Source organism: Lipotes vexillifer, unplaced genomic scaffold, assembly GCF_000442215.2.
Source record: "Lipotes vexillifer unplaced genomic scaffold, Lipotes_vexillifer_v1.1 scaffold40, whole genome shotgun sequence".
In the NCBI taxonomy this organism is placed as follows: Eukaryota; Metazoa; Chordata; class Mammalia; order Artiodactyla; family Lipotidae; genus Lipotes; species Lipotes vexillifer.
In genome coordinates this window covers 5,628,918-5,645,875 of record NW_006771578.1, presented here as the reverse complement: position 1 = coordinate 5,645,875, position 16,958 = coordinate 5,628,918, and the positions used below count along the sequence as shown (strand labels likewise).

Genomic DNA, 16,958 nt, shown 5'->3' with positions numbered 1-16,958 from the left:
ATGGTTCCCGGGCCCAGCCGCTCCGCGGCATGTGCGATCTTCCCGGGCCAGGGCACGAACCCGTGTCCCCTGCATCTGCAGGCGGACTCTCAACCGCTGCGCCACCAGGGAAGCCCCAGCCTCTCTCTTTGAGACAACCCAGACAGGCCTCAGCTGGGCTCCCTGCCTCGCTGGGAAGCAGTGGGTGAAGCCTTAGGGACACTGTCCGTGGTGTCAGTGCAGACGGGAGCACGTGTGTGAACAGCCCTGTGTCATCCGTCAACTGCTGCCTGCCTCGACCCGGCCAGTCCCGTCCTTGGGCAAACCTCGACTCTCAAGCCCATTTCAATACTGTAGTCAGGAAAAGTTAGAGGAGGAACAGTGCTTCCAGAATCACAATTAAGAACAGGGTGAAAGCACACTGATTTCAATAGCCTCCAGGCTGCCTTCCCATCCTCTCATCCCACCGCTGCCAGAGGGATCTTTGCAAGGGCTGCTGCTCTTGGGTGGAAGTTCTCTGATGGCTGGAGGACTGGTTCAGCTTCAGCAGCCAGGCACTCAGGTCCCCGTCTCAGACCGCATCCTCTCCTTCCAGCCTGTGGACCAAGCCCCACTCACCCCACGCTCTGCAATCTCCGTGCTGCTGGGAACCCTCCACCCCCATCCTCTGTCCCAACCGCCTGGCTCAAGGTCCATCTCTCCCTTCCACCCTCCTCCGGCCTCCCTGGCCCTTGCTGCCCACACCAGCCATTCTGTACATGTCCCAAGGCTGTCCAAGCTTGTTATCATTTTGTGATAAGCACATCACACAGGTGCTCAGAGCTTCCCAGTGGACAAAGCACCTCCACAAGACACACTCATTCCTCACTGCAGCCCTCCAACGCAGGGCTTCCTCTCTCCACTCTGCAGACAAGCCTCAGAGAAGCTACCATGCTGACTGATTCTAAATCACCCAGTTTGTGGAGGCTGAGCTTGCTCCCAGGGCCGACGTTTCCTGACCCACACTCTCTCTGTTATCCCACACTGAAAGATCCACAGCTAAGCCGTGTGGGCACAAGTGGGGTCCCTCAGTGCCAGATGCAAGGAGAGTTGGTCCTCTGGCTCTCCTGAGCAGGCCCGTTTAGAAAAGCAAGTCTCCCCAAAGACAGGGTTACAGAGGTTGATCACCAAGCTTCCAAAATTAGAAAGAGGGGTTAGCATGCCTGGATGTGGGCTTTGGGCATTTAGGAGGTAGACTGGTCTCTGTAGCAAGGTTTCTGTCTCCCCCAGGACTGGTGCTGCTGTCTGCTGCCTACTTCCTCCTCCATCCTCGGAGACCCAGTGTCTCTCTCTGCGGGAAGGAGGGAGGGTGAGGATTCTCTCTGCCCACAGGGCCGTTGGCAAAGGAACCAAGAAGCTGCATGAAAAGGGAGGACGCAACTATATCATTCCGAGAGAAGGAGAACAGGGAGAGGGGCCACCCTGGCTTTACGAAGGACCAGGTGGGAGACGGTTCCCCCGGGGCTGAGCCCCGCTGGGAGGACCCATTGCCTGGGGCCTGGGGGCTGGCGGCGGTCCCACAGCACCACCTAGTGTCGTCCCAGAATAACATGCGTCCCTTCACCCTGCAGAGTTGGGCGCTGGACAGGAACCCACAGGTGAAAATCTGGATCTACACGAATGAAGAGCACTAGAAATGGCATATATGGGTATGTGTGTATCTATCTATCTAATGTATATTCTTATTACTTAAATATCTAAAAGGTAATTGTTGGGAGAGTTTGGCAGTTTCCTACGAAACTAAATATATTCTCACCATACTAGCTAGCAATCATGCTCCTAAGTATTTTCCTAAGTGAGTTGAAACTTATGTCCACACAAAAACCTGGATACGAATGTTTATACTGGAATGCTTGATTGGAAGCAATCAAGATGTCTCTCAATACGTGAATGGATAAACAAACTATGGTACATCCATGCAATGGAATTCTTTTTCGGTGACAAAGAGAAGTGAGCTATCAAGCCACAAAACGACATGGAGAGATGTTGAATGCATATTACTGAGTGAAAGAAGCCCGTCTAAAAAGGCCACATACTTTATGATTCCAACTATAGGACATCCTGGAGAAAGCAGTGGTTGCCAAGGGTTTGGGGGAGCAGTAAAGGTTGACGAGCTGGAGCACAGGGCATTTTTATGGCTGTGAAACTATACTGAATGGTACTGTAATGGTGGATACCTGACCTTATGCATTTGTGAAAACCCATAGAATGTATAACACAAAGAGTGAGCCCTAGAGTAAACTATGAACATTAGCGTTTTAAAAAATGTATCAAGATTGTTTATCATTGGTAACAAATGCAAAATATTAATAACTGGGGTGGAGGTCAGGAGAGAGGGTATACGGGAACTCTCTGTACTTTCTGCTCAGTTGTTTTGTAAACCTAAAACTGCTCTAAAAACTAAAGTATTAAAAATGTAAAGGGTAATTGACTGTTTAAACAAAAATAGTAACCACCCACTCTGGGGTCTAAAATATCTGTATGTAAAATATATGTATATATGTCGATATATATGTGAAAGGTATGATAAAATAGCATAAATACTGGAGGGGAAAAACAGAAGTATACTATGGTGTGTACTATCACACCAAATGTGTTATAGATATCTACTATCCTAAAATAATTGCTAAGATAAGAATACAATAAGCCAACAAAGGACATAAAGTGGGTCATGAAAAAAAAAAAAACAATCATGAAAATGAAACACTTTGGGAAAAAGCAGAAAATTAGGGAAAAGAGATCATGAAGCGTGTGGACACATAAAACCTCAACAGGTTTCTGGTTTAGCATGTAAGGAGCTTAGAAGTCATCACTCTATCCTAACAATTAAATGGGTGAACAAACTGAAAATCAGCAGATCTTCTTAGGTCTGTCAGAGAAGTGAGGTCACAGGGCAAACTGCTACCCCCAAATTGGAGAGACAGATAGGTGGATACATAGAATCACAACTTCTGCAGGAACCAGCACAGAGGTGGGAAAACTTGAACTGTAATTGACAAATTGCTGGAGGCTCAGTGTAGACTAGCGTGAGGGTTAAAAACACTTAGGGATATGTCTGACAAAAGATCTGATCTGTACGTTGGAAGCTACAAAACATTGCTGAGAGAAAGTAAATAAGACCTACATAAATGTTCGTAGATGGGAAGACTCAATATTTTTAAGACCTAAATTCTCTCCAGATTGATTTATTGGAGAGAATAGGTTTAATTTGACCTGAGATCTTAGGCTTGATCTGAGATATGATATAATCTCCATCAGAATTCCAGGAAGGATTTTTATAGAAATTGAATACCTGATTCTAAATTTTATATGGAAATGCAAAGGACATAAAATAGCCAAAACAACTTTGAAAGAAAAGAGGACAAAATTGGAGAACTAACACTACAAGATTTATCATAAAACCACAGTAACAATCAGCATAGTATCGACATAAAGATATAAAAGTAGATCAACACAATAGAACAGTTTCCAGAAATAGAACCACACATATACAGCTGAGTTTTGAAAAAGTTGCAAAGGCAATTCAGTGCAGAAAGGACAGTCTTTTTTTAAAAAAATTTTATTTATTTATTTTTCTCTGCGTTGGGTCTTCATTGTTGCACGTGGCCTTTCTCTAGTTGTGGCGAGCGGGGGCTACTCTTCACTGCAGTGCGCAGGCTTCTCATTGCGGTGGCTTCTCTTGTTGCAGAGCACGGGCTCTAGGCGCATGGGCTTCAGTAGTTGTGGTGCGTGGGCTCAGTAGTTATGGTCCGCGGGCTCTAGAGTGCAGGTTCAGTAGTTGTGGTGCACAGGCTTAGTTGCCGCTCGGCATGTGGGATCTTCCCGGACCAGGGTTCGAACCAGTGTCCTCTGCATTGGCAGGCGGACTCCCCCCAACCACTGCGCCACCAGGGAAGACCCAAGGACAGTCTTTTAAACAATGATTCTGGGACAATTGGCATATGTATGCAAAAATATACTTCAATCCATACCTCATTATATATATATATATATATTTTTTTTGGCCATGCCACATGGCTTGTGGGATTTTAATTCCCCTACCAGGGATTGAACCCGGACCCCCTGCAGTGGAAACATAGAATCCTAACCACTGGACCTCCAGGGCATTCCCTATATTTCAAAAATTAACTCAAAATGACCATAGACCTAAATGTGAAATATAAAACTATGAACTTTCTAGAAAAAAATAGGAGAAAAGCTTTGTGACCTTGGATTAGGCAAAGCACAACCCATAAAAGAACACAGTGATAAATTTAAAATTTCTCTTTAAAAGATATTGTTAAGGTGATACAAAGGCAAGCCACAAAGTGGGGGGAAAATTTGCAAATATTTTTAATAGAGGACTTGTATCCAGAATATATAAGAATTCCTGAAATTCAATAATAAGAAAACAAGTAACCCAACTTTAAAAATACGCTTAAGATTTGAACAGACAACTAACCAAAGAAGATACATGAATGGCCAATACGCACATTACCATACACACACTACTCTACATAAGATAGAAAACCAGCAAGGACCTACTGTATAGCACAGGGAACTCTACTCAATATTCTGTGATAACCTATATGAGAAAAGAATCTGAAAAAGAATGAATATATGTATATGTGTAACTGAATCACTTTGTTGTACACCTGAAACTAACACAGCATTGTAAATCAACTATATTCCAATAACGTTTTACAAAAAGAAATTATGCTCAACATCATTAGTCATTAGGTCACGCAAATTAAAAACCACAATGAGATACACAACATACCTATGAAAAATGGCTAAAATTAAAAAGACTGATCATATCAAGTGTTGGTGAGGATTTTGAGGAAACAGAACTCTCATACACTGCTGGTAAAGATGTAAAATGGTGCAATTACTTTAGAAAACAGTTTGGGAGTTTCTTAAAAAGTTAAATATACACTTGTCATATGTTTCAACCATCCCACCCCAAATATTTTCCCAAGAGAAATGAAAACATACATCCAAGCTTGTACACAAACGTTCATAGGAATTTTATTTGTAATAGTCAAAGGCTGGAAACAACCCAGAAGTCCCTCAACAGGTGAATGGATAACAAATTGTGGTACATCCATTATAATGGAACATTATTCAGCAATAAAAAGAATTAAACTGACATGACAACATGGATGAAGCTTAAAATAATTATGCTTAGTAAAAAAGGCCCCTAGAATTCATGCTTATGATTATAATCTGGAGGTTATAGAACTCTAGAAAATGCACACCAGTCTGCAGGGAAAGAAAGCATGGTTGCCTGGGGGGAAGGGGTGTGCCAGGAAGAGTGGGAGGAAGGGATGGGGTGATGGACATGCTCATTATCTTGATTGTGGTGATGGTTATATGGTGTGTACATAGGTTAAAACTTACCAAATCATATGCTTTATATGCGTGTAGTTTATTGTACGCCAGTTATACCTGAATGAGCCTGTTTGTTTACTTGTTTGTTTATTTATTAAAAACAAGACAACTGCACTGGAAATTGTTAAGGTCAGGGATATGTGTATTCTCTTCTCATATGTTCCATGGAAGCTATGCCAGGCCTGGGTGTGCAGAAAGTGGCCAACAGCCATTTGATTACTTTCATCTCTACAAGAGGTACCAGCAGAGAAAGAAAACTCGTTGAGCAGGGATGGTTGTTCATGCCATTTAGTTGATGGGGATATTATTATTCACTGATGTAGCCAAAGTCACAGTGGGTGAGGGGAATTGGTGTGGTCACCCATTTCTCTGGACTGCTAGTTCAAGTTAGTTCATTTCCATCTGAATGTTTGCAGCCCTGGATGGTTTTTTGTTTGTTTGTTTGTTTGTTTGTTTGTTTGTTTGTTTGCAGTACGCGGGCCTCTCACTGTTGTGCCCCCTCCTGTTGCGGAGCACAGGCTCCGGACGTGCAGGCTCAGCGGCCATGGCTCACGGGCCCAGCCGCTCCGCGGCATGTGGGATCCTCCCAGACCGGGGCACGAACCCGTGTCCCCTGCATCGGCAGGCAGGCGGACTCTCAACCACCGCGCCACCAGGGAAGCCCCCTGGATGGGTTTTAAAGGGACAGAACAAATGCCACACAGCCAGGGAACAAAATAAGATGAGACAAGAAGGATGATAATGGTGGTGATGAGAGTCATAGTAATAATATTATCTACCACTTGCTGGGCACTGACTATGTGCCAGGGCAGTATCTACTTCAGGGCTGTTAACCCTCACCCTGCTCCTATGAGAAAGGTGGTATCATCCCATCCTGGAGAGGAGGAAGCGAAGGTGGTGAGTAGCAAGGGCTCATATAGCTAATAAATTGTAGAGTTAGAATTTGAACCCATATCTGTCTGATTCCAAAGCTCTTACCATTTAACCGCCCCATGCCCAGGCCAGCATAGATGTGTGAACACATGCATGTCCATATGTGCATACACAGGACCACACACACACACACACACACACACGTTCAACACACATACACATGTGTACACATATACACACACATTTGAATACACATGCACATTCACACCAATTGACCACCCATACATACACATATGCACAAACACACGTCCCCTGGAGACAGACAAACATGCACATAAACATTTGTGTGATGCACACAGCCAAACATACACTGCATGTGCACCTACACACAGACACACACTTAGGGCATCCTAAGAACATACATTCTGTCCTTTCTGGCTTCCCATTAGTAGTGGCCAGTGCATCCCACTGCCAGCTTCTCCCAGCCCAGGCCCCAGGAATCTTCAGGACACTGCAGTCCTGAGTCTAAAGTGAAATAATGCTCAGGCCCCTGATCTGGGAACTGCATGCAAGTCAGGGCAGTCAGATGCATCACATTTTCTCATGAAAGAAATTTCTGATGTGCTTATTAACCTTTGAAAATACCAGCTCTCAGTCCTAAAGACTTCCTGAGTCCAGATCAAACTGAAAAATAACCTTGTGACAGACCACCCGGTTCTGAGCTGATGGGAATTACTTTCAACCCAGGCCAGCATGTCCCTCAGACAAAATGTTCCACATACCAAACCTGACAGCAGCCAGCTCTGGGGAGTAGGGGAGCCAAGTGTCAGCTATTATAGATCATGTCCACAGTGGCTGTGACATGGGCTGATTGCTCTGGGCCTGCGTCACAGTGGGGGCATCCGGGATGGCAGGAAGGAGCTGGCCCAAGTGCCTTTGACATCTATGTCCCTGTGCTATAGGGCAGAGAGTCTGCCTGTCATCACAGACAGATGTAGCCTTAGCCTTGGGCAGTTATTTTCTGTTTCGAGTGTTCAGTTTGGGGTAGAATTGCAGTTCAGTAGGTGTTGTCAGAAGAAAAGAGAGTGTCATGTGGAAAATTGGGGATAAGCTGATAATTCCAGGGTTGGAAGAACTGACTCATCCACCACACCATCTCGTGGTGGAGGACAGTCTCCCTGCCTGCTCTCTTTTGGGCCACATTCTGGGCTCAAAAGGCAGTCTGTATTATTTTCACAAGTCTCAGTGTTTTCCCTACCCCATGAAACACAAGTGAAACAGAGCTTTTCCATCGTAACAGCTGCCAGGGACCACAGAGTTTAGCCCCGTCTCTGCTTTGAATAAATTGGGTGGCCTTGGTCAAAACCCTTAATTCCAGAGCCCTCAGCTTATGTATAGAAGGTGGGACTGTCAGTGACTCTCAACCACCGCGCCACCAGGGAAGCCCCCTGGATGGGTTTTAAAGGGACAGAACAAATGCCACACAGCCAGGGAACAAAATAAGATGAGACAAGAAGGATGATAATGGTGGTGATGAGAGTCATAGTAATAATATTATCTACCACTTGCTGGGCACTGACTATGTGCCAGGGCAGTATCTACTTCAGGGCTGTTAACCCTCACCCTGCTCCTATGAGAAAGGTGGTATCATCCCATCCTGGAGAGGAGGAAGCGAAGGTGGTGAGTAGCAAGGGCTCATATAGCTAATAAATTGTAGAGTTAGAATTTGAACCCATATCTGTCTGATTCCAAAGCTCTTACCATTTAACCGCCCCATGCCCAGGCCAGCATAGATGTGTGAACACATGCATGTCCATATGTGCATACACAGGACCACACACACACACACACACACACACGTTCAACACACATACACATGTGTACACATATACACACACATTTGAATACACATGCACATTCACACCAATTGACCACCCATACATACACATATGCACAAACACACGTCCCCTGGAGACAGACAAACATGCACATAAACATTTGTGTGATGCACACAGCCAAACATACACTGCATGTGCACCTACACACAGACACACACTTAGGGCATCCTAAGAACATACATTCTGTCCTTTCTGGCTTCCCATTAGTAGTGGCCAGTGCATCCCACTGCCAGCTTCTCCCAGCCCAGGCCCCAGGAATCTTCAGGACACTGCAGTCCTGAGTCTAAAGTGAAATAATGCTCAGGCCCCTGATCTGGGAACTGCATGCAAGTCAGGGCAGTCAGATGCATCACATTTTCTCATGAAAGAAATTTCTGATGTGCTTATTAACCTTTGAAAATACCAGCTCTCAGTCCTAAAGACTTCCTGAGTCCAGATCAAACTGAAAAATAACCTTGTGACAGACCACCCGGTTCTGAGCTGATGGGAATTACTTTCAACCCAGGCCAGCATGTCCCTCAGACAAAATGTTCCACATACCAAACCTGACAGCAGCCAGCTCTGGGGAGTAGGGGAGCCAAGTGTCAGCTATTATAGATCATGTCCACAGTGGCTGTGACATGGGCTGATTGCTCTGGGCCTGCGTCACAGTGGGGGCATCCGGGATGGCAGGAAGGAGCTGGCCCAAGTGCCTTTGACATCTATGTCCCTGTGCTATAGGGCAGAGAGTCTGCCTGTCATCACAGACAGATGTAGCCTTAGCCTTGGGCAGTTATTTTCTGTTTCGAGTGTTCAGTTTGGGGTAGAATTGCAGTTCAGTAGGTGTTGTCAGAAGAAAAGAGAGTGTCATGTGGAAAATTGGGGATAAGCTGATAATTCCAGGGTTGGAAGAACTGACTCATCCACCACACCATCTCGTGGTGGAGGACAGTCTCCCTGCCTGCTCTCTTTTGGGCCACATTCTGGGCTCAAAAGGCAGTCTGTATTATTTTCACAAGTCTCAGTGTTTTCCCTACCCCATGAAACACAAGTGAAACAGAGCTTTTCCATCGTAACAGCTGCCAGGGACCACAGAGTTTAGCCCCGTCTCTGCTTTGAATAAATTGGGTGGCCTTGGTCAAAACCCTTAATTCCAGAGCCCTCAGCTTATGTATAGAAGGTGGGACTGTCAGTGCCTGCCTTGTCTACTCCCCCAGTCTGCCATGAGGACACACAGGGCTAATGAGAAGACTGTGCTCTGAGTGATCAGGAAGGACTGCCCTGCAGTGCTACAGACCGTCCCACTACTCGGTGGGCTGCGTGCATTCAAGTTCTAGCCTCACAGCCACGTGCACAGCCCCCAGCAGCTATTTCAGAATTCTCACTCCTGCAGCTCCCAACACAACCCTACCTTTTCTCAGCCAATGACTTTGCTTTCCATTGCTCAGAGAAGAGAGAGGCCAAGAGGCAGGAAGGCCCTCTGATTCTCTACTCAAAACCTATCCACGCTCTACCCATCTTTAACTCCCTGCCTGCTGGTTCAGAGGCCCCTTCCCGTCAATGGCCAGCATCCCCACTTAGAATCTTATTTCCTGATACTCTCTTGGGGACCTCCCCTCATCACGTATCCCTTCTCACTTTACTCTTTCTCTTGCTACTGGTCCCTTCTCGGCGCACGACGGGGCTTTGACCAAGGAATTTGTGTCTGTAGGGAACTGCTGGGGCTTTGGACCATGAACAGGAACAGGGGAGAAACACTCTGGGTGAGGACAAAAATGGGGCAGGTGTGGCCCTTGGGAAAGGCTTCAGAGATAAGGTTTTGAAGACTCTACGGAAGTTGCAAGGGTGTTGCTGAAAATTGCGAGGGTTCTCAGATTGTCCAGGCTGTCACCCTCCTCCCTCAGTCCCTGTTCTTTCCGTCTCCCCCTCTCCCTGACATCTATCCTCATACCCTCACCTTGAAGTGTTAAAACCCTAGTCCCTTTAGGGAAATAGTGAAAAGTTCAGACTCTGTAAAATCACTGACAGTTGAGTAATTGAAACATCACTTTTGTTTTACAAATCATAGGACTCATTCTTGCTGTACAGAGCTAGGCATCCCTCTCCCAGATTTGACCTGATGAATCCTACCAGTAGATGCAGCCAAGTTGTCTTGAAACTGTCAGTCGGAGGACCAGCTCTCTCCGTTTCCCAGGGGCAAATAGAACCCCATCCAGGCCAATCAGCTTCTTTCACCAGAACTTGAATTTGATGGCAAGCATGTGAAGTCATCCCTCAGAATCCGTGGAGGATTGGTTCTGGGACTTCCTTAAATACCAAAATACAAGGATGCTCAAATCCCTTACATAAAATGGCATAGTATTTGCTTATTGCCTACACACGTTCTCGCTTACACTTTAAATCATCTCTAGATTGCTTATAATACCCAGTATAATGTAAGTGCTATATTAACAGTTGTAAATACAATGTAAATGCTTCGTAAATATTTGCTGGCACGTGGCAAATTCAAGTTTTGCTTTTTGGAACTTTCTGGAATTTTGTTTCTTTGAATATTTTCAATCCACAGTTGGAACCCATGGATGCAGAGGTCGTGGATGTGGGGACTTCTCTGGTGGCACAGTGGTTGAGAATCCGCCTGCCAATGCAGGGGACATGGATTCGAGCCCTGGCCCGGAAGGATCCCATGTGCTGCGGAGCAACTAAGCCCTTGTGCCACAACTACTGAAGCCCGCACACCTAGAGCCCATGCTCCACAACAAGAGAAGCCACCCAATGAGAAGCCCACACACTGCAGCGAAGAGTAGCCCCCGCTCGTCACAACTAGAGAAAAGCCCGCATGCAGCAACGAAGACCCAACACAGCCCCAAATTAAAAAGTCGTGGATGTGTAATGTGTGGATTCAAAGGGCCAGCTGTAGTTGGAACCACGTCATTCTGACAGCAGCCTCCTGGAGAGATTTCTCGTCAGTTCTTGCCTGGAGCTTCCATCCTTCAAGTCCTTCTTGAGGCTTGGCTGTTCAACTTTCCCTTTAACTCTGTGAGATATTAAACATCCTTCCCATCACTTCCATCTGTGTTTTATAGGAGAGATTTCAGTCGCTTGTAACCAGAGAATCTAAACTGATAAGCATATACCTCTGTAAAGCTCTCCCTCCGAAGATCTTGAGAAAGCCACCGACTTGGCTACCACATGGCCTTCTTGCACCCCCTTTGGAAACACCAGGCATTAGATCCTGAAAGTACTTTATCCTCAGAGTCTGCAAGATAAGTACTATCATCATACCCATTTTTCAGGGGAGAGACTGAGGCTCTGAAAGATGTGGGCATCTGCCGAGGATTAAAGCTGGGACCAGGAAACTTGGTCATCCCATTAGTAAAATTTAGTGTAGCCCAAGAAAAGGAGGTTAACAGAAGGAAAGTGGGAGCGTTTCTGGCCAGGATAGCACCTTCCTCCATCTCTCTCTTTCTCAGACCTCCTACTCTGCCGTTTCTGCTTCTGCTCCATTTTCCTGCCTTTCTCTGTAGACTGGCTTTCTCTGCTCACTCATTAGTGAGCATATTGCTGAAAAAGCCTGTTCCAAACCTAACTCTAAATAGTTACTCACTTCAAGCTTCTACCATCAACTATAGTTTCTGTGTTTCTTAGTTTGAAATATTGAGATAAAATCTGCTTGGTACCTGGACAGCTGGGGTCAGCTGAAAAATGTCCACCCTCCTGAAAAGATATTTATTTCCTAATCCCTGGAACCTGTGAATGTTATATGGAAACAGGGTCTTTGTAGAAGTGTTAAGGATTTGAAGATGGAGAAATTACCCTGGTTTATCTGGGTGGGCCCTAAATGCAATCATATGTATAAACTTACAGAGTGAGGCAAAGAGAGATTGGGCACAGACAGAAGAGAAGGTGATAGGAAGCAGAGATTGGAGTGATGCAGCCGTAAACCAAGGCATGTTTGCAGTCACAAGAATCTGGAAGAGACAGATTCTCCCCTGCAGCCTCTGAAGGGAGCACAGCTCTGCTAATACTTTGACCTCGGTCCAGTACTACTGACTTTAGATTACTGGCAACCAGAACTATGGGAGAATACATTTCTGTTGTTTAAAGTAACCAAATTTGTTATGATTTGCTACAGAAGCTGCAGGGAACTAATACAGCAGCCAACGGATTCACTTCTCCTGTGTTAGGTGTCCACTCATTGTCCAATCAGTTATATCCAGGGGGATGTTAAATGAACAACCGCAGAGGCCAGTCCTCTGGGAAAGTAGTTGGTATATTCTCAGAGAAAGGACATACTGGGAGACACTTGCATGCATCCCACTACCACTCCCTGGCACCTTTTATCCGATAGGTGTGAGAGGAAGTGTTGGGACACACTGGGCAGCAGTCATGCCTGAATGCAGCACCAAGCCTAGAGCTCTCTCCTTCCCTGCCTGAATAGCGAATGAGTTCATAAGCAGAGCTCTTACTGGGCAGTGGGTGAGGTGAGGTTAGAAGATGAGTCTATCTGTCTAGCTAATTCAAACAGTCGTTTACTTAACACCCTTCTTTAGCCAGGTGTTGGGACAAGTTAGGACAGGCACCAACCTATAGTCTGGTGGAGGGCAAAACCTGCACATCCTGGACAGCTGGGAAGAACTTAATGGGATCCTTTCATTGTTCAGTTGGTCATTTATTCAGCAAATGTTTGCTGTGTACATATGTACCAGGCTAGGTGATATTATAATACAGTGTATAAAGTCATTGTCTCCATGGCATGAGAAAAATAAGCAAGCAGATACATGAGCAAAATAATTGAGCACAAATTGAGAAAAGAGCTACGACAGAAGAGACTTAAGATTCCAAGACAGCAAACGGTGCGTGAGTCGATGGGGAATGGTGGTGGCAATCAGAGCTTGGAATCAGGTGTTATTTGGCGGGGTTGGTGGGGTGGGGCCCCGTGAGAAGTTTGAACGGAGAAGTCGAATAGGCAGTTGGATTTAAACCTGGGGCTGGGAGAAAAGGTTTGGGCAGGAAATTTATTGAGAGCCATGGAAACGAAGGAAAGGTCTAGGAAAAAGAGCACATAAACACCTTCTACTTGCGAACAAGCGGTTTACAAGAAACAATCTATTGCTTCATAAGCAGAAATTTATTGTTTTATAAATAGAACCTGCGCAGCTTCCTACTGCCTCCTCCCTCCTCCCTCTTCCACACTACATTTCCCAGAATGCCCTAAGAACCGCGCGAGACCCGGGATCGCTTTCAGCCGCTTCCGGCGTAAGTGGCCCGGATAAGTATGGCGATCCTCAGAGCGTTTGTGTCGCTGTTCACCCTGCAGGCAGGTTCTCGGGTCACCTGGCGGGTCTGTTTCCGGGCCCGCACTAGGCCCCGGCCCGGTTCCCTGTTCCAGCCTCTGCCCGGGGTCTGCGGGGCGGGAACGCCATGCCGTGGGCTCGGCTCCGAGGCGGGTAAGTGACCTGCGGGGCGTCCGCTTGGGCGTTCTCCTGGGAGATCTAGAGCCTGCTTCAGGCTGGCGAGACCCACGCGGGGGTCCCGGCTCTTCCCGCAGCGCGATCTTAGACCCAGGCGGCTCTCTCCTGTACCCGCGGGGTCTGTCGTCTACCGCGTTTGTTCATTAATTCTTTCACTTAAGCGTCAGTGCCTGGACTCCGCTCTTTGTAAAGCACAGAGCTAGGTTTAGGGGATACGGTGGACCAAGACTGACATGGGTTTTGCCCTGAGCTGACTCGCGGCCCAGTGGGGAATGGCAGTACAGTGTGACCCGGACTGTGATAGGGGACGCAGAGAAGAGTGGCGCTCAGACTAGGTTGAAAAGGCAAGGAAGGATTCCTGGAAAATATGGCCAAAGCTGAGACCTGGTTAATCGTGCCAGGGAGAAAACAAGAAGCATTCCACGCGGAGGAAACAGCATAAGCAAAAGTCCAGAAATGAGACTTGAACACAGGTAGTTTGGGAACCCACTTTGAGGTAGGATTGATGAGGCTGGTTATGACTTTGAATCTGGATATCAAAGGAGAAATCAATGTTACTTCTCAAGTTTCTGGCTCGAGCAGTTGAGTGGAGAGTAGTGCCATTTACACCAAGGCAGAGAAGATTAATTATAGGGCAGTTTTTTAGAGGGGAATGAGAGGAGGAGAAATGGGGGAGGAAAGGCAGGAGTGGATGAGGTAAGGAGATGGGAAGGGAAGCAAAGTTAAACGTCTGTTTTGGACACATTAAATTTGCGGTGCCTTTGAGATTCAAGTGGTGTCGGGTATGCAGTTACATAGAAATTGAGAAGTTCTGGCGTAAAAATGTTAACCGAAGCTGGCGGAGTGGGAGGGGCTGTCTGAGGGGAGAGTAGTGCTGAGCACGACTGTGTGCCAGGCACTGTAAGAGACCCTGGGTGCCAGCGACCAGTACAAAACAGGATTGTGGCCTTGGGAGAACACAGAGTCTAGTGGGGACACAGTGCAGTAAGCGGATCGCCTTAACTTTTTTTCTAAATGGTGTTGAAAGCCATTGGTGAGTTTTAAGTATGGGAGTGATCTTGATTACATTAAGATAAAAGTCTTTTTTTTCCAGTTTTATTGAGATATATTTGATATACAGCAGTGTATGACTTCAGGGTGTACAACATAATTTGATTTACATATATCGTGAAATCGTTACCCCAGTAAGTTAACGTCCATCTTCTCATCCATCTTCTCATAGAGATCTAAAAACAGAAACAAAAAGGTTTTTTTTCTTATGATGAGAATTTTTAGGCTTTACTCTCAACAACTTTCATGTACACCGTACAGCATTCCTAAAATTTATTTATCTTATAACTGAAAGTTTATACCTTTTGACCGCCCTGCCCGCCCCCCACCCCCAGCACCTTGCATGTCACAAAGATCATACGGTATTTGTCTTTCTCTGCCTGACTTATCTTAGTGTAATGCCCTCAGGGTCCATCCATGTTGTCACAAATGGCAGGATTTCCTCATTTTTTGTGGCTGAAAAATATTCTGTGTGTGTGTATTATTTTACATATTAAATTTTAAACTTCTCTGACAGCCATGATTTTCTACTAGGATGTGATCTTTGGGAATGCTTTTCTTCTCACTAATAATATTCTTTCTTAGTAACTGTAAAGACAGGATGCTATCAGGAGTGCCTACTCTAACAGAACCACCTTTTACATGTTTTTAAACTATCTTTCTGGAAAAATTCAGAAGTATCTGTAACAAAATTATATGTTATTCACTATATTTTACGTATATATTACATACACGTGTGTATCTATATGTGTTTATGTGTATATAAAGATGTGAGGTATATAACATCTCACTCTTGTGTACACATAAACATATACGTATGTATGTAAATATGTATACATACATATATATGGAAAATACCAATGAGTGGGTATATATCTCACATCTTTATCCATTCGTTTATCAATCGGTACTTAGGTTGTTTCTATGTCTTGGCTATTGTAAACAATACTGCTATTAACATGGGGATGCAGGTATCTCTTCAACATAGTGCTTTCATTTCCTTCAGATATATTCCCAGAAGTGGAATTGCTGGGTCATATGGTAGTTTTCTTTTTTTAGGAACCTCCATACTGTTTCCATGGTGGCTGTACCAGTTTACATTCCCACCAACAGTGCAGAGGGGTTCCTTTTTTCTGCACATCCACACCAGCATTTGTTATCTCTTGTCTTTTTGATGATAGCCATTCTAGCAGGTATGAGATGATATCTCATTGTGGTTTTAATTTGCATTTCTTTAATGACTAGTGATGTTGAGTTCTTTACGTGTACCTTTCATACATCTTCTTTGGAGAAATGTCTGTTCAGGTCCTTTGCCCATTTTTTAGCTGGATTGTTTGGTTTTTTTGTTATTGAGTTGTATGAATTCTTTATATATTTTGGATATTAATTCCTCCTCAGATATATGGTTTGCAAATTTTTTTTGCGTTTTGTAGGTTGTCTTTTCATTTGTTAGTTGTTTCTTTTGCTGTGCAGCAGCTTTTTAGTTTGATGTAGTCCCACTTGTTTATTTTTAATCTTGTTGCTTGTGCTTTAGGTGTCATATACAAAAACTCATTGCCAAGACGAATGTCAAGGAGCTGTTTTCCTGTGTTTTCTTCTGGGAGTTTTATGGTTTCCGGTCTTACATTTAAGTCTTTAATTCACTTCGAGTTAATTTTTGTGAATGGTGTAAGCTAGGGGTCTTAGTTTCATTCTTTTACATGTGAATATCCAGTTTTCCCAGCACTGTTTATTGAAGAGACTGTCTTTTCTCCTTTGAGTATTCTTGGTTTCTTTGTCAAATATTAGTTGGCTCTCTATGCATGAGTTTATTTATGCACTCTCAATTCTGTTCCCTTGGTCTATGTGTCTGTTTTTATGCCAGTACCATACTGTTTTGATTATATAGCTTGAAATCAGGAAGTGTGATGCCTCCTGCTTTGTTGTTCTTTCTTAGGATTACTTTGGCTATTCAGGGTCTTTTGTGGTTCCATACAAATTTTAGGTTTGTTTTTTCTGCCTCTGTAAATGCCATTGGACCCTCGATAGGTGTTGCATTGGATCTATAGATGATGTTGGGTAGCATGGACATTTTAACAATATTAATTCTTCTAATCCATGAGCACAGGATACCTTTCCATTTATTTGTGGCTTCTTTGATTTCTTTTCAGCAGTGTTTTGTGGTGTTCAGTATAGCAGTCTTTCACCTCCTTGGTTAAATTTATTAGTAAATACTGTATTTTTTATTTATTTATTTGTTTGCGGTACGCGGGCCTCTCACTGTTGTGGCCTCTCCCGTTGCGGAGCACAGGCTCCGGAC

At 44.9% G+C, this 16,958-nt stretch overlaps 1 protein-coding gene across 1 annotated transcript in view; it reads left to right on the top strand.

The window, feature by feature from the left end:
* The first annotated feature begins 13,411 nt into the window (after positions 1 to 13,411).
* The window catches only part of MRPS22 (mitochondrial ribosomal protein S22), a 19,321-nt gene continuing 15,774 nt past the window's right edge, over positions 13,412 to 16,958 (top strand). The window contains exon 1 of the mRNA XM_007446979.1: positions 13,412 to 13,585. Within this exon, the coding sequence (XP_007447041.1) occupies positions 13,414 to 13,585 (172 nt within the window). The 5' untranslated portion in view covers positions 13,412 to 13,413. The remainder of the gene's footprint in view (positions 13,586 to 16,958) is intronic.